This window comes from Phaseolus vulgaris, chromosome 3 (assembly GCF_000499845.2).
Source record: "Phaseolus vulgaris cultivar G19833 chromosome 3, P. vulgaris v2.0, whole genome shotgun sequence".
Classification (NCBI taxonomy): Eukaryota; Viridiplantae; Streptophyta; class Magnoliopsida; order Fabales; family Fabaceae; genus Phaseolus; species Phaseolus vulgaris.
The window spans coordinates 2,878,452-2,897,244 of record NC_023757.2 but is presented as its reverse complement, the minus strand read 5'-3'; the positions used below and the strand labels follow the sequence as shown (position 1 = coordinate 2,897,244).

The 18,793-nt window shown below is 28.1% G+C and overlaps 1 protein-coding gene across 2 annotated transcripts; it reads right to left on the bottom strand.

Annotated features, from left to right (window-relative positions):
• Positions 1-181: 181 nt before the first annotated feature.
• LOC137806259 (transcription factor TGA2.2-like) lies at positions 182-5,157 on the bottom strand. Of its 2 annotated transcripts, XM_068606265.1 has the most exons (11): positions 4,915-5,157; positions 4,656-4,762; positions 4,343-4,413; positions 4,029-4,232; positions 3,245-3,322; positions 3,093-3,152; positions 2,744-2,821; positions 2,615-2,666; positions 1,732-2,003; positions 1,392-1,637; positions 182-562 (listed from the first exon to the last, which is right to left on the bottom strand). In XM_068606265.1, the coding sequence occupies exons 1-11, from the start codon at positions 4,986-4,988 to the stop codon at positions 416-418; spliced, it is 1,389 nt and encodes a 462-aa protein (XP_068462366.1). In that variant the 5' UTR covers positions 4,989-5,157; the 3' UTR covers positions 182-415. The 2 variants fall into 2 exon arrangements, with proteins under 2 accessions (XP_068462366.1, XP_068462367.1); XM_068606266.1 differs by lacking the exon at positions 2,744-2,821.
• Positions 5,158-18,793: the final 13,636 nt, after the last annotated feature.

Sequence of the window (18,793 nt, the reverse complement as noted above, 5' to 3'; positions counted from 1 at the left end):
CTATGCTTTGTTCAAAGCAAGTTCATGCTTTTATGCTATAGTACCATTGTTGCTAAAAGGGTAAGGTTGATATTGATATGCATTTACACCAGTCTCAGCTTTTAGATGCAACACTTGCACAATAATGGCCACATGAACATGCTACTAATATACAGAACATCCAAGCTGATAAAACTTGTAAAAAAGCTGTTATAATGGCATCAATTTATCATAAAAGAAAATTAGATTAGTAGCTACAATTAACAAGGTTTCTTCACAGTATAGTCGATTTATTGTCAACACTATATTTGAAGGTGGCAGCAATTCATGACTTTGTTCCTATTTAGAACAGAAGTGGCCATTTAGTTTGTAGCCAACATAAGAAGTACTGCAGAAGGATGCACTAGAGCAAGCTGATAGAAACTAATGTAAGTCCCTATTCTCTAGGGCGTGCCAACCATAATGAACTAAGTGCTCTTAGTCTTGAAATGAAATCATTTTGGACAAGGAGTGCTCGGGCAGTTTGTCGTGTCGTCAAAATTTGTTGCAACCGTTGAAGAGTATGTTGCTTCAAGAGATCAGCCTAAGAACATAAAACATACTCAGAACACTATTTGTATAAACTCATGAATCTGATCTTGATGGTGGTGGTGGTGAATGTTTTTTTAATAGAAGGAAAGGAGAGAAGAATTTCAATTAAACATGTATTGTGATATGTAGCACATCCTAAGACTTCTTTCTCCCATTTTCCTCCTCCAAGTACTAAGCAAGCACACCCCAAGGATTAGAAAGATATTTGAGCAAGCTAAAAAACTGTCCTCATTAACTTCCCTAAATACCATAGAAAGAAAACAAGGAATAGGTTCTCTGAATTTTCATATAACCTTGGCATGGTTGATATTGTTAAGCATTAAACTCAAAGCTGTCATCACTTTAATTTTGAAATTTGAATAGTCAATAATTATTAGCTTTAATGATAGTTTTGAATGTCATTTATACTATGATTTTAAATGTAATGTATAGTATAACTTTTATGAGAGAGAATGTAGAATTTGAGAAGTCTATTTTGAGACTATTGAGAGAGATTGTATTCTCATTTGAAAAGCAAAAGCGAAATAAGTTATATTATCTGTTCACATATTTGTATCTATCTTTCTCTTCATAAGATTTAAATAGATGGAGCCTTATTAAAACTAGTGAATCATTATGAAACAAGATACAAAGCTTCCACATGAGATAATCCATTCACAAAAGAAGTAATAAAAGAAAATAGAAGTCCATTTAGTATCTTAAAAATTACTAAAAAAACAATATTTTTCATTTAGTAAAAAGTAGAAGGATTAGTAGGAAAAAATTCTAAGAGGGATTTGAACTCTGATCAAATTTAGCTCCACAAAGTTAGTGTCTCATACCTGATGAAGGAGACCCTCCAGTTCACCAAGCTTGCCCATTGCAAGAGCCATTTGGCCCATGTAATCAGCAACATTTCCACAACCAGTGGGTCCTAGGGAGGTGGAGGAAAGTGTTTCTACAAGATATTGCTGCAATGCTTCCATGCCTTGATTTAAAGCATCCTCAGACTGGAGAGAAGATTTTTGCAAAGTACAAATGCCGAACAACTGTTGCTCTGTCAATGGCTCAAGGTGGTTCATGATGATCTGAATCCCAAAAGACAACAAATGGAACTGAAAAAAAAAGTATTTCTACACAAGTGAGCACAAATGAAACGAAAGTGCTAAATTGGTGAATCACCTTGAGTAGTTCAGATGAACGGAATCCACCAAGCCACATAAAACGTCTTTCTACTGGACTTTTCCACATTCCATAAAGTATGTGAAATATATCAGCCTTTGCTCCTATTCTCTTTAACCTAAATAAGTCATTATAATGTTCCATGACACCTTCAACAAGGATATGTAACTCATCATCACTCATTTGAGAATTTATAGCCAATCTTAGATCATTGAGCAGACGTTGGTGTTCATCCACCCAGTGAGCATAGTCCATGTCAAATGCTAAGGCACCTACATATTCAATAAATATCATCAATCACATTCCTCCTATGATAAAGTAAATTTCAACATATTGCACTTTAATATATCACACAGCATGCACCATATGAACCTCAACTCATTGGCACAGTCATGAAATCTTGTGTTAATAAATAGAAGCAATCTTTGATAATTTAGCCATAAAAAAACGATAACTTCAATACACTATTTATTCATCTGCAAGTATTTGTGTGCAATAAACTACTACAAAACAATGCAATCTATTAAGATCCATCTTGTGTTTCTCCACTTTGGATTACAAACACTGTCAAACAACAATTATCCACGAATGGTTACAAGAGCTAACAGGTTAGTAGTTGTAAGAGAACCAAGAACTTTGCCAGACATTCAGTCCAAAAAATTACTTTGTTAGCTGAAGTTAATTTATCGCATCGACATATCTTTCAAGAAATCTAAGAAATTGAAATTTTGTGAGCAGTGATGCCTACAATCAAGTAGATTATAATCTATACACCATTTGTCTACTAAACTTAAATTTCAAGAAAATGCAAGAAAACCAATATAAGCATTATGTTTTGGCTACTGCAGGAAATAATTGTCAAGAAATGTTTCTTTGTAGGTACCATTTCCAACAGCCAAACGACCCTGATCCCCTTCAGCCGCAATACATATACCCTGCAATGAAACAAACTAACTTAGAAAATCAAATTATCTACAACAAACATCAACCAGATATCTATAACTTCTTACACCTGCTGACGTGCTTGTTGAAGTTCTTGCTCTAATTGAACAAGCTTGACTCGGCTGTTCTCCAATTGCTGTACATATGCCTATTTAAAACCAAAACCAAAATCTTGAACCCAACTAAATGGAAACTTGCATCTTCCTATTTGTGCACTTATCTTACACAATTCTATCATAGTATTGCAAAATTTGCAAATTTATAAAAACTACTCATTGAAAAGACCTCTTCATCAATCATATAGATAAAATAAATAAAAAGGGGTGTCAATTAACTTAACAAAAGGATCTCAATTATAGTTTTCTACATGTCAAGGTATATAATGTGAGCAATCCAATTTAAAGCTTTGAAGCAATTACCTTTTTCCTTAACCGACTCTTCTTTGCAGCCTCCCGATTCTGAGCCAGTCTACGAAGGGTCTAGAAAAATGGCATCCAAATATATAAAGCATTAGTAAGGAAACACAGCTCAGTAGCTACAAATTGTACCAAGTTGTAATCAAACACAAAACCTTCTGATCTTCAGGTTTGACCTTTGTCTTATCCTTGGAGTGCATAACCATACGCGAACCATTCTTAACTCTATTGCACTAACACATGGTCAACAAACACTATAAGACATCATCAAGATTCAGTTATTCATCTAAAACATAAAACTGGTATAGAAAGATACTTCTATTAATCTGCTTAATAGGCTCACACATGTACACAAGCACACTTGCTCTAATTCATGGAAAGCAAGAATTTCTTGTTTAGGGTTTAGGGTTTAGTGCACAAGCACTTGATCCAACATGTATATAAACAAACCTTATCTTTTCAACTCAATTGATGATTAGACCAAAAGAAAATTCTGCAGACACAATTACTCTGTTCCAGTATAGCTGTAGAAGTATTAACCATGCTTTGGTGTTGAAAACATCACTAGTTTTGAATTTTGAATATAGTCCCGATAAAATATTGCAATCATGCTTAATCCCAAAAAATTACAAAATCTCATGCTTCTAGTCCTTAATCGGGGGATATTTTTAGTCTCTAGCGAGGACTAACACTACATCCTTGCTCTGTAGGAACTAGAAATGAATGAAATCTTGATAGAACTAAAACCAAAATCCCTACTATTTTCAAGGATAATAAAGTTAAACCAAGTATGGACAAAGTTCTCACTTAAAATAATTTAAAATTATTGTCCTAAGCCCCCTTCAACCCAACCAAAAGAAAATGCAAATCAAGTAGTCAAATAGAGTTATATGCCAAAAAAAAATCATTGCATGGTTGAGAAAGAGACTATTTACTTACTTGGATTCTATCATCAGTGTCAATATCTGTGGAAGTATCATCAGTATGCTGGCTATTATCCGCTATGCCTGAATCAGCCCAATTGTCAACATGACCATTCCCCAAAGGCAAGGTTGGCATAACTACTCCTTTGTGGTACATCAGTTGAAGCCCTGTATCCATGCACCCTCCCCCACTTGAACCAATCTCCGAAGACCCAACATTCTACACAAAAATTTCCAACCCAAATTTCAATCACATATGACCCTCACAGAATAAAGCCCATCTACAATCTTCCAACAACAAAGAGAAAAGGTAAGAAGAAGAAAAACCACCGTGCTCAATGTCCCATATTGCATGTTACTGCCACCAACAACATTGTTTGACTTCACACTGTACATTGAACCTGCAGAAGAATACAAAATCGAAATCACACACACACAAAAGACGCGTGTCATGTAATGGTAACCATATAATCACATGATAATCTTACCTCACTTAAATTTACAGTTAACATGTGTTAAGAAGCAACTACTTTTTCTTTTAAAAAAAGACTTTTTATTTCGAAGACTAAAGTTATAGAAAACAACACTAAGCCAAATTCATTTCGTTCACACGGTGCAACCAAATACAGTGAGAGAGGGTTACTTGAGCCTAAATCAACCCCATCTTCTTGATGAAAAACGGCAGAGGAATGGTGAAGGTCCCCAAGATCACACAACCCGGTGGTTGGGTTCCGGTTGGCGTCATTTCCCCTGTTTCAAAACAGAGACGCTCTGTTTCATCAGCACAAACACAAACTTGCCAACACCAAAACGGCACAACTTTGTTGCACACAAAGAGATATACAAAGAAGAACAATAAAGGGATATAAGCAAACAAAAGGGTGACAAAAGGTACTACACACCGAAGCAAAAACGAAGAGTGGCAGTAGAGTTGTGAACTTGGTTGTGCTGTCTTGAAGCCTTGCATATTTTTCATCAAACTAGGGACCGACCAGACCAAAAATGTTGTTTTGTTTCTCTCGTCACGCAAACATCATCATCAGAATATGTTGTTGTGTTCAGATAGCAGAAAATTGTTATGGGAAGAAGAAGAAGAAGAAGATTGTGTGAGAAGTGAGAAAATGTTTGTCTCTATAAGAAGAGGAGTATGCAAGTACCTTTGTTTTATTATATATTTTAACTTGTTATATGGTATAGTTTTTTATTATTTGAGGTTGTAGTAGTAGTAGTAGTAGGGTGTTTATTCTTCATTATTATTGCTATCTGACTTGGGATTTTATTTTTTCAATGCTTCTCTCTGAGACACAGTTTCACACTGTTCAATGACCATCTCAATCTCTTCCCCATTAGACGTCTCCTTCGTGCTTTTTATTCCTAGTCCTATATAGTTCCTACCTACGTGACATTGTGCTGTGATGTGCTGTGCTGTGTAATTCATGTAATAAAGGTGTGTGATTCTTCCTAAGAAGAAGTTTGGCCACTCACAAAGAGGCATTAAAATTTAGAAACGTAAAAGAAGAGTGGTTAAAGCTACTATACACACTCACCAAAACAGTGATTTTGTTAAAAAAAAGAGAGAATAACAGTGAACAGTGATGTGTGCATTCGTATCTGAAAGTGGCCAGATTCGAATTGTAACTTGCATTGTTTACTCCAATGCAGCTTATAACAAGAGTAAAAGCTTGAACTTGAAATTAAAAACTGTAAACTTTTCATCCAAAAGTAAAAACATAAAATTCATTGACACTAATGTTATGTGTATCTCTGCCTACTTTCTCTCTTTTTTTACACCAGCATATTCTTAATTAGTCGCATTTGAGTTCAAACTTTTTCATAGTTTTACATAAAATGAAGCTTGTGTGCAAGATAAGGTGCTATGTAGTGAAGTTGGAATGGATTGTTAACACAACACACCAAATTCTCATTTCACATCCTCTTTTTTGTCCATGGATAATTTTATTTTCCTTGTGATTCACCAACATGATTCACTCTAGTAATATTATATATAAAGAATTGAAAGTCAAGAAGACACTTGCGGAAATAGAAATTAATAAAAGAAAAGATTGTAATAATAAAAGTATAAGTATTAGTAAAGTTGTTTGTAATAAAACTCATTTTCATTTAAAAGGTTAATATATGGTAGTTAGAATTGAGATTTACTTAAGGGGGAAACATAAATATGAATAGTAAATAGGGAGATTGTAATATGGATAGTAAGATCCTATAAATTTTATAAAAGATTATATAGACAACTAAAATTATTATATCTCACTTAAAAAATCATAATTGAACCTTATAATATTTTATAATGTATAAAATAGTACATAATTAGATTTAAACATTGCATCCTATGATAAGATTAACTCTACTAGTTACAAGACATTGAAAAAATAATAATCTATTTAAATCAAATAATCTTGGAAGTTAAATTCATATTTAACTTCATCCTCCTCCTCCTTTACTTACACTTGAACTAAGTTTTCATCCAAATCCAATGCTTCATTATACTCATGCTCATCTTCCATAATTCCTTCTTCATCAGATGAACACTCATGAATATTAAGTTGAGTTGGTTTTCTTGTTTGCTTCTTTTTGGCTAATTTTGAATTAGTCATAACAAAAATAACATTATTCATTATGCTTTGTTTTAGACTATTTCTTCTCTTTGTGAACCTAAACAAATGCAAAGACAAATATGATAAGGAAGTATTGGATTAGTAAACTACTAATTTTATTTTAGAGATATATTTTAATATTAACTTACCATCTCAAAGGAACTCTAACTATGTTCACATTCAGAAGAGCTACATGTCAAGCTCAATACATGAATGAAATTTTTTTGGAGTTCTGGATACTCATCACCATAAGACTCCTACAAATTTGTTAGAGTCTGTAAATTCATTGACCTAGTAGCCAAAGGACATCCACAATTTTTTGCTCATTTTTTGAAATCGTCAATTTGAATTTCAATGAGAGTTTGTTCATCCTCATCCTCCATTATCCTAGTTATGCATTCCATTAGACCTAATTTCACTTCTAAATTTGCTTTAAATCTGAGACGATAATGCATTTGAGGGTTAAGAAAATAACACGCAACATGCAAAGGCCTAGAGAGTTGTTTGTCCCACTTTCATCAATGATGTTTCAAAAAGGTAAATAACTAACCAAAATATATTAAAAGAGTTAGTTTTTTGTTTGAATTTCAGAATCATTATCCTAATAAACAAATACATAGACACTTAGCTAACCAAAATAAAAACATTGAAAGCCTTATGTATCTTCTCTTTAGCTTACTCTATTTCTTCATAAATGAAAACCATGGTTGGATTTGATCTGAATCAACTAATCAAAGCATTTCAATTAGAGACAATGCACCCTTCAAACAAGTTATGATATTCTTCAAAAAAATCCTTATCTAAAACCACATCTTCAACTATTTTAGCATTATTTGTTTTAACAAACCTACTAGACTTCCATTCATTACTCGTAAACATTCTAATAAAAGCTTCCTTATTTTCATGAAGTCACCCTAATGTCAAGTATGTAGCAAAACGAGTAATACCTGACCTTACAAAATCTCTTTCTTTTGTGAAATGTTGTAGTTAAGAAATTACAGGAGATCTTGAATAGATAAAGGCAATAATTTTTTATACCTTTTGGAATTGTCTCCTCATGAATTGAGAGATATTTTTCTCATAATCCTCCAACACTAAGTCAACACAATGTGCAACACAAGGTGTCCAAAATAGTTTTTTCCTCTTTACCATCAACATTTGACCAATAACTTTGTAGTTTGTTGCATTATCAGTCACAACTTGAATCACATTGTCTTCTCCGACCTCTTCAACAATGTTATCCATCATCTAAAATTTTTTATTAGCTATTTTAGATATAAAAGATGCATCTATGGAATTTAGAAATACAGTTCCCTTTGGGTTGTTTACCAAGAAGTTTATTATTTCTCTTCTTTGCTTATGAGTCCAACCATTAGTCATAATCGTACATCTCATTTCTTCCATCATCCCTAGGTGCTTGCAAAGCAAGTGATGTATTTTCAACTTCCTCCTTCAAATAGTTGACTCTAATCTCATGATAGGATGGAAGTTTAAATCCAAGGTTATGCCTTGAAACCAAATCAAACATAACCGTGAATTCTTCACTTTTTGCCACATTAAAAGGTATAACGTTGTTATATAAGAACCTAGTAATTGCTTGACATACTTCCTCTCCCAGACCTTTCTTAAACATGTTGTTGAAGGTAGCATGATAGAGATACTAAGTTTTTAAGTTGTTTTTAGAAGATATTATAAATTTCTTTCCTAAACTACTTATCCTCCCTAAATTGATGGTCAAACGGAAGAGGTTGATAGAAATTTATCTTAACTACCTCACTGTATGTTTTTTAAGTGTGAAAATTTCCTCCCACATGTGAAGCTTGCTTATAATAAAATCATACACTCCATAACTTCTTACTCACTCATTTGAAATTATTTGAGTTTAATCCTCTAACCCTCTTGATTTATCACCTCTTCCTACTAAGGAAGTTGTGATGTGTAGTGATGGATCTAAGAAATAAAGGTTAGTGAAGGATCTTCACATACGAGTTTTCAAGGAAATAGAGAAGAAGATAGCTCAATGGTTTTCAATGTCTTTCTTGAAATAAAATATACTAAGTTTTCTCTAAATTTTGTAATATAGAGCACAACTTAGGCTAATTTTTAGAAGACACATATTGATTATATTCAATATCTAATATTATTCTTGTACAAACTAATTTGGAGGTTTAGGGATTTGGAAATGTAAAACAAAAATTGAAAACATAACTAATTAGTAGAAACCAAATTCAAGAAGATGAAGAGATCAATCCAAAGATTCAAGAACCAAATAATTCCTCTTATCACAATTCTCTAAAGATTTAGATCCAAGTTTGAACAATTAATCGATTTAGTTAATCAATTAAAAAATTATACGAATTAAATCGAAGTATCATTCAATATAATCCATATCTAATCATCAAATCAAGATTCAATTGATTCCTAATTTGATTTTTAAAATCAGAAATGCAAATTGTAATTACAAAGAGCAAACTTGAAATTAGAGAAGAGAAGAACAAGCTCAGAGTGTTCAACAATCGGTACAAAACTTAATTCATCTTGTTTGGTCTTCATTCTGTAAATTGATCATCAAAGATTACTTCTCCATGGATGAAGAATAGAAGACAAAATTGAGAGAACAAGAGGAAGAGTCAAAAAAGAAAATGGAGAGAAAACATAAAAAAAGAGATAAAGATTGGAGCTTATCTTTATTGTAGTAGATTTTTTTACTTATGAAGCTTCAATGAAGATTGGAGGTGTTAGCTAAAAGGAACAAATAACACAAATATGTTGAATAAAGTGTGTTAGACGGTCTAGGAGATGGAAGACAGTCTAGTATAAGATATCTTTGTAATAGATTTTCTTGGGTCTAAGTTTTGTTTCATTTTAGGTCCATCCATTTGTGTTTTCATAATCTTATGAATAGAAAACTATAGACATACTTATGCACTTAGATACGTTTATTTACTTACGTTTAATGCAATTCAGTTTTGTCTAGTTCTTCTACTTTCTCCTCTTCTACTTTTCTTTATCGCTTTCAATTATGCAACTTTATATTTGGAAGATAATTGAATTTTGGAAATGGGTAAAAATGAATACAAATCGTGTTAGATGATACACTATTAAGTTGTTTTCTTCTTTGAAATCATTTTAGAATTTTGTTCTCGATTGAGAATTTTTTTTCTTTAAATGTAAAAACCGACTAGTTATGTATTTTCTTCATTAAACAAGTAATCCAAATTTGGATTTCTTACATTAGAGGTTGAAGATGACTTGACCACGATTTCTACTTGATTTTCTTGAACAAAATTTTCTTCTCTTTACTTCAATTCTTTTAAATTTCTACATTTACAATTTTGTACTTACATTCCAATTACAATTTCAATTCAATCATAATCTATTTCTAGTTTTTACATTTCTAAGTGATTATTAAGAAATCCAAATCCAAAAAACCATATGTCTATTTTGAAGCCTTGTAAATGTAGAATCCAATGCAATTAGAATATGCAAAAAATAATATCTAAAAAAAAAGTTATGTCCAAAACAATGAGCAAAGGTGAGATGAGTTAAAAATATAAAATTAAAGCAAATATGTACAATGAACTAAATTTATTACTATTAAAAGGAAATAAGTTAAAATTGGAAATAATGCATATGGAAAGTGTTGTCATTGTATAATAGAAAATATGTTGCATCACTCAATATGTAAAGTCAACAAGTAATGGAAGAAAAGAAGTCATTGTTCAACCAAGAGATTGGGTATGAGTTCATTTAAGAAATGATAAATTTCTTAATAAGAGAAAGTCTAAACTATGGGATAGGGGAGATGATTCTTTCCAAATCATACAATGGAAAAAGGACAACGAATATAAATTAAATTTTCCTAATTATTATAATGTGGGTCATAGTTTCGATGTAAGTGACTTATCTCCTTGTAGTGCAGATCTTTCAAATTCGTGGACAAACTCTCCCCTAGAGAGGTGGTGAACCAGTTAGTCATTTATGAGATGATAGATCCAAGAAAAAAGGGTTTAAAATGATTAACAAGTTTTTGAAACTGTTTCAAAAAAGGTTTAATGAAAAGTTAAAGTTTTAATTTGTTCTTTTCATTAATCAATTAATTGAATGCTTTGAACCTATTATTTTCAATAATCAATTGATTAAAAACACTTAAGAAGCTTTTAGAAATTTTTACAATATGTTAAAATGGTATTTTGATATGTTTAAAATGGTTAATTTTCATTCCAAGGTTTTAACTTTTTAGAAAAATTGTTTCTACTCTAGTTAGCTCACTTTAAGTGAAATCAATTGGTGCATTTGAGCAATGACATATTGTTTTTTTAAATTGTTTTCTAGAAACTGTTGTAAGCGTATCTGAATCTATAAAAATAATCTTTTAGCTTTCAAAAAAAATAACAGAGATCATTTTGCATTTTCAAACCTGTGAGAGTGTGTTCAAAATAGTTTTTTACAAATTTTCCAAAGATCTTTTTTTATTTTCTTGGAGGATTTAGATCTTCATCTTGCTTGGTGAGGGTTCTTCAGTGTTTTGGAAAACTAGAAACCCTGTTGTGTTTATTTGTTTTCTGTATCAAGTGTTTTCGTTTCTTTGTACTTGTTTTTAATATTTTTGCATTATATTACACTCAAGATAGGGTTTCTTGGGTGCTGTAATGTGTAATAGAATGTTAAAAGGGTAGAGTTCTTGTAGGGTTCAAGAACTGTCTTCTTGTGTGCTTTTTGTAAATGATTGTTTGTTTTAGTGAAAACCACTTTAGTGTGAAGTGGTAACTGGATGTAGCTCTTCTTGAAAAAAAAGTGAACCAGTATAAAAATACTTATGTTTTTGGTTCTTAATTTTTTTGTGCTTTAATATGTTGCATATATGTTGTTTTTGTATTTTGAACCAATTGTTTTTCAAGAAAGACCAGTTAAAATTTTCTCTTATTGACAAAATTTACATCAATTGTTTTTAAAAAAGAATTTAATGTATTTTATCTGTTGTTGTCAGTCAATATTAAAACCAACTATTTTCTATAATACTCTATTTTCTTAAACAAGATTTTTGATATAATTTTGCATATATCTAGAATAATTACTTTTATGTATTGTTGAACTTGTGTGAATTGCTTTTATGTGTTGTTGTTGAACTTGTGTGAATTGTCTTTCTAATATTTTTGGAACATAACTAAAATTAGTTGTCTTTCAGAAATCATTTGTTTTCAAGTTTTAACAACTCCTCTATTGTTGTCTTTAATATATTGTTTTTGTTAAACAACAATTCAATTTTTATTTTTTAAGTGATAAAGGTTCTGCGAAAATCTTTTAAAGTTCAATTTATCCCCACTCGAACTAAACTAAACTTTTTATTTCAACACAAAGAACTTAAATAAACAAAAAGTTCAACTGAAATAAACTAAAAACAGATAAAACTATTAATTGTAAAAACTAAAATGTTATTGAAAAGAATTAGTTTCTCTTCATCTATTTGGTTTTTACAAAGTTTTGAATCTAATACAACATTATCATATATTAGATTGTTTTTAGCTCTTAGATCATTTAATGTTTTCTATCGACAAATGATGATTTTAATAAATCATCTCTTTCTAATCTTCACGATCCAAATATTTTCACTATAAAAAGTTTTATAGGTTAAAAGTTTGAAAAGATTCCTACAAAAATCATAAGCAACAAATTAAATTGTTTATGCAAAATTTTAACTTAGAAATACATGTTTTACACTAGATTAACCACAATGTTGTTGAGATCTTCATTAATGAGCATTTTCTTCCTACCTCTCTAGCACATGGCTCTCTATGTGTGATGTACTCATAGGAATTAAAGCTCACACTCCTTACTTCTTGAGTAAAACCCTCATCTTAAATTTTTCTATAACTTGAAATTGTTATTTCCTTTAAACTAGAAAATAAACAATTTTTTTTTTATATTTTTAATGAAAAACAGTGTTATTTTTTATAATTTTTAAACAGATATTAATTATTTTCATATACAAATGTATACTATTTTTATGTTTTTTTATAAAATAACACTTATGTATTTTATTTTATTTAAAATAAATCATCATGCCTGATTTTTAGTTAGCATATTAATATAAATTGAATAAAATAGACGACATTACTAGTTTAATTATTTTTTAAAACAATTTAAAAGTAATTGTAGCCCCACAGGTAGATTGTATTACTCCTTTTTCTTTCTTATATTTTCTTAGTTTTGTTCCAAATTCTTGATGTTTTATTGTGCTAAAGTTTTATTAAACCTTAGAGTAGCTATGATATTTTTATATTATAATATGGAGTATAATTAAATTTAAAAATAGTAAATAAAGGTATTTTAGATTATTGATAATATTAAATATTGTACCATAATCCTCTTGAATCTCTGTCTTTGTAGCTAGGGTTGAGCTGCTCTGAGATTATCTGAAATCTGACTGTGAAGAGTTTTGGCAGAGATGGAATCAAAAAGTTTGGGAAAGAGTGTAGATGATAGGACAGTGATGATGAGATTAATCACAAGTACAATTCAACAAATTTATACAATTATTTCATATTTATTATTTTTTAATAATATAAATATTTATTTTTCTAAATTAACAAAAAATCATTCTAATACTGATTTCCCAAACTTGAATTCTGGCCTTCCCTTTTAAAAAATAGAAAATAGAATAATTTAAAAAGTTCGATATATTTTATATAAAGTATGATTTTTTTAAATAAAATATTAATTAAATAGAATATTAGTGTCTATTCCAAAACCACAATAAGGAGATTGTTTATGAATCATTTCACTTGATTTTTTTAAAAATCTTATTTCTTAAAATATTTTAATAAAATTAGACTTGTGTCGTATAACACATGTTTTTTTAATTTAAACACAATTTTGTTTTTATAACTGATAGAAAAAGAATCGATATATAGTTATTATTATCCATTTGTCGTATATATCACTATAAAGAAAAGAAAATATGAGGGAATAGAAATCAAATTTTAGATATTAAAATAATTAATTATAATAGTAATTAAATTAAAAATCATCTTAAAAACTAAAAAAAATTAATTTTTAAATTAGTTTTTATTATTATTAAATATTTTTTAAATTGATATCTAATTAACAACCAAATTTTAACTACCAATTATTTAGTTTTTAAATTTAGTAGCAAAAACCTTAGATACCAATTTAGAAACTATTTAACAATATAATTTTTTTTAGTTTATAAAATGGTCTCTAATTTAGTTATTATTGTAACTAAAAATTGGTTTCTATTTCATGATTTTGTTGTAGTGTATTTTTAAATTTAAATTATTTATAAAAAAAGAATTACATTTCTCATTTATAATTTATATATCTGTTTCAATTATTTCATGTTCTTAAATAAAAAAATGCAAATTTTACTTTTATTATTAATAATTATAATTTCAAATAATAAAATTATATTATTATGTCAATTTATAAAACATTTTTTATAACAAAATAAATTAGTCTTTAATATTTTGAGTGAATAATTAATATTAATTATTATTACATTAATTTATTTTACACTAACTTCATTATTATAATAATATTTTTATTAAAATTTAAATTATTACAGCATTTATCATTAAGTGGTAAGACTTATTATACTTATTATACGTTTTTTCTTCCATCGCCTGTCTAGATTTTGTTTTTATTTATTTTTATCTATTTTTATTCATTCAATTCATTTTTATTTAGTATATTTCTCATATATATATATATAATTATGTGTGTTTGTGTGTTGTATATATTTATGTGTTGTATATTATGGTTACATTTTATAAAAAGTATTTTTTTTAAAAATTTTATTCGAATAATAATTTATTGTTATACAAACAAGTTTAATTATAAGATTATTGAGACTTATGTTGGGATGATCTCTTAATAATGTCTGCGTTGTTCATGGTTTTACTCTTTAATGTTCATTATTTTAAAATAATTTTCTAGTATGAAACAATCTTTAAGATCCTTATGTACAAACATGATTTAAAAGTTGATTTTTTATTTTTTATAAATATATAATCGATTACGTTAAGTTCATAATATATTATTTTTAATTGAACTAAAATTGGAGTTTACTTTGTTTACAGGTGATGATTAATTATGTTGATAAAAAAATAATGGATTATATTTAGGAAACTGATAAATTTCTTTTTTAAATAATTAATTATATTTTTTGATTTTAAGTTTGAGAGAGAATTTCATTAGAAATTGTATTTAAAATATTTTTCGCTTTAGAAGTTAGTATTCTATTCTATGTAGCACAATACGGATACGACACGGATATAAACACGGAAATACAAATCTATATATTATATAATTTTGAATTATATAAATTAAAAATAAATATTTATGTGCAAAAGTAGGTTTCAGATTATTTAAGAAGTAAGAAGATATTTTTTTATGTCTGATTCAAAAGAATTTGTTCCTTATTTTTATAATTATAATAAAAATTTATATAATAAATTTGAGGTTTTAAAAAATTATTGTATTTATATTTTTTAAAATTGTGTTATAAAACCGTGCTAGAATTTTCAAAAATCTAACAAATATTTTTTGAATTGAATACTTCACCCCGATAAATATCTTACAAATATCGTACAAGTATCGACACTGATACATATATTCGACACGAATACGTCATTTAAAGAGAAGTGTCGGAGTTTTTTTTTACACTTTACTAAAAAATTATTTTCAAGAGCAATAAGAGTTTGAATATACTGCAAGTTTTTACTGTAATTCTTTTTGCCAAATATTTGTCACCTAAGGATATATTTCCTTTCCTTTTATATCTTTATCTTTTTAAATGATTATACAAAAGTATGTGATGTATAAGTAATTGAGTTTTTCATTAGATTGAAATTCTTTTTGAAAAATATTTTAAAAAAGTGTTGTATAATTCTTAATTGTAATTACATAGATGTTTTTTTATTGAATAATTCAATAATATAATAAAAAATTTATTTAAGACATTAGACTAGAGGTAGATTCTTGTGGAGGAGTGAACCACGTGTCAATTAAAGAATCCACGTAAGTTTTGTGATTTTAGTTTGTATTTTTTAAAAAGTTTATCTGAAGCTGACACGTGGAAAAACTTACCTAAAAATAGTTTGTGTGTATTATAATTATAAGTGATAATATTTTGTTCAACATCAAAGGTCACATCAATCTCTTTTTTTTGCATAGTTCAAGATGTTGTTGCACCACTTTCAAAAATTAGTGATGGCTTTATTATAATAAAATTTGTTTAACACATTAATATTAAAAATAAATATTTTATAACTATATTTTAAAATAAAATATTATATTATACTATAATAAAATAATAATTTATATAAATATTAGGTAAATAAAATTAGTGTTAAAATATTTTATAATCACATACTTTTGAAGGATTTGACAATAGTTTGATGGTCATTTAAGTCAAATAATTTATGATATATTCTAAATTATTTTAAAAATTATATTTCAAGTCTAACTTAACAATTTATAATAAAATTTAAATTACTTTTAAAAATTAAATTTTAAATTAAATTTATATTTATTTATATATTATTAGTTCTAATTAACGTGAGATTTCTAACAATTAATTTATATAGATAATTTTTCTTGTGTATAATGTAGATTTCAAGATAGTGAATTCACATTTTAATTGTATATTTTATCATATGGATAATGATGTGATTTCACTAAAGCAATGATATTTGTATAGTTATACACTTAATCAAAATTAGACATTTTACACAAGAATGAAGTTGTTGAAAAGGCCAAAGGGTGAGCCAAGAAAAGGAAAATGGTCTTTGTTGGAAGAAAAACAGAGTATTGGAGGGTGTAGTTGCAGTGTGTCAGGAACAGACCGAAACAGAGCAGAACAGAGCAGAACAGAGCAGTAGACTAGGTGAGGCCCAAATTGGAATGCGTTATGACACATTCCTACTCTCATCTCTCTCTCTCTCTCTCTCTGTTTTCTTTCTTTGTCTCTATTCGCATTACGCATTCCAATTCTTTTGTTTTCTTTCCATGCCATTTTCCATTCATGAAGCTAAAACAACTTTCTCTGTTTCTCCACCTTAAACCCTAAATACCTATTTAGATGCAATACTTTCATATATCATGGATAATAAATTATTTTATTTACATTTTTATATAAAGTTTAAATGTTACGAAGAAGATATAAATTTATGTTTTATTTCAAATTTTAGTATCATGAAATTATAATATTATATTTTTTCAACATCATTTTATGTTTTTTAATTATTAAAATAATGTTATTCATAGTAGGATTAGTGTCTTTGGTCAATAACCAATCAATTTTAAACATAAAATACCTACTTTTTTCATACTTACCAAGTTTTCCCTAAAATAACACTTCTTAAGCCTATTAATCGCTAACTATGTAAGTAAAAGTGTTAAACATTAAAGAAAGAAACAGTTTTAATTATTTTTTCTCTATTTTTTTTAATTCGATCTTCTATGAAGAAATTAAGTTTCTCAATTTATCTTATTTACGTGCATAATGAATACATTATTGATTGACAAATTATCCTTTGAGGATGATCTTGAAAGTGGTGTTTACATGTTGTTTTCTTGAGTTGTGAAAATGAATCACCATGGAATCAATGCTTTTTGCAACCTTTCAATGTTCTTCTTCCATGGATTTTCTCTTCTATAACATCTTTTCATTTGATTAAGCTTTTATCATGCTCTTAAGGATTGCATAAAAAATAGGGGAATTTTTTTTTATCAAGATCAAACAAGTTGAAACATTGAAGATGTTTGATGACCTTGATGTCATTGAAGATCTTGTATTGTGTATAAAATTACATTCCTTAATTGTGTGTGTGCTGCATATAAGAAAGGAATGAATTTAAGTTCAATAAAATAAAAAGTCTTACAAAGTGTTTTAAGAATATTTTAATTGATTATATTGTGTAATAATCAATTATTATAAGGTTGATAGTGAGTTATTATTAATATTAATTTATTATTATTTAATCAACACAATTTATTTCAAAATCATGGTTTCACATATAATAATTGTCATTCTATATAATTGATTAGGTATTGATATGTTATATTTTTCTAAAAGTTCTTAAGAGAAAACAACTCCAAGAACGTTCTAAGAATTCCTTCAAAAACACTTGTGAGAGTTGTGTATTCAATATTTTTCTTAATCTTGAATAGTTTAATCATCAATATTCATCACAAACAAGAAATATCTTTTTAGTTTCTTTTGTTGATTTCTATTCACCTTGTATTGATGTGTTTGCAGTAGCTTTTTGCAAAAGGTTTCTACTACTTTTTGATGTGTAAAACAAGAAATATATTATGCAATCTCTTTCATCATGTATTTTGGTGTTCATTTAAATTACAATAAAACCTACTCTATCATCAAGTGTTTGAAAAAAACTATTTTCAAAAGAATATATTATAAATAGAAAGATCTCAAAGAACCTATTCACCCTATTCACCCCTCTCCTGGTTAATGATTTAGCCTTGTTTTCTAACACACATCTCTTACCACTTTTGGCACCATTAAGAAAAATTGACATTTGATGATTTTCTAACAACAAAATTTAAATAAGTTTCGAGTCATATTTTCATGCACCATATGACTACAAAGTTATTGATTGAGGATGAGACCATCATCGTCGTCAAGTCCAATCCAAAATAAGTTTTAGAGTGTTATACTCTTAGCCTAATTATAACCTTATGTGTTAAACAATCCAAGATTTGAAAGTATCTTTCAACTTTCTATCTTAAAAATTTAACATTTGATATGTCTTCATTACAAACATTAAAAATTATTTATCTTGATTAGTGTCTAACCATAAATCTCAAAATATCTTTAACATTGAACATAAATTTAATCCATAATTACTATATAAGTGTAAAAGTTTGTATATAAAACTATAACAAGAACAAGAAAAAAAACTAGATAAGATGAAAATTCTTAGAAGCTTGTCATTGACATAAGTTTAATCCATTGGATTATACAAGTGTAAAAGTTTACTTCTAAGAGAAGAACATGAACATATAAATGAAACAAGACAAAAAAATAAATCATGGAGAGATTATAACAAGTATGAATCAACATAAAGAAAAAACAAAATAAAATGATGGAAGAAAGAAACTTATGAATTGATGGAGGAATTCA

What these genes read in the sequence shown, in the direction of transcription:
- LOC137806259 (XM_068606265.1), bottom strand. Translation starts at nt 4,988, where the DNA reads ATGAAAAATATGCAAGGCTTCAAGACAGCACAACCAAGTTCACAACTC. An exon ending in TCAAACCTGAAGATCAGAAG is followed by an intron (nt 3,153 to 3,244) that starts GTTTTGTGTTTG and finishes CCATTTTTCTAG; the next exon opens with ACCCTTCGTAGACTGGCTCA. An exon ending in TCGTTTGGCTGTTGGAAATG is followed by an intron (nt 2,004 to 2,614) that starts GTACCTACAAAG and finishes TTGAATATGTAG; the next exon opens with GTGCCTTAGCATTTGACATG.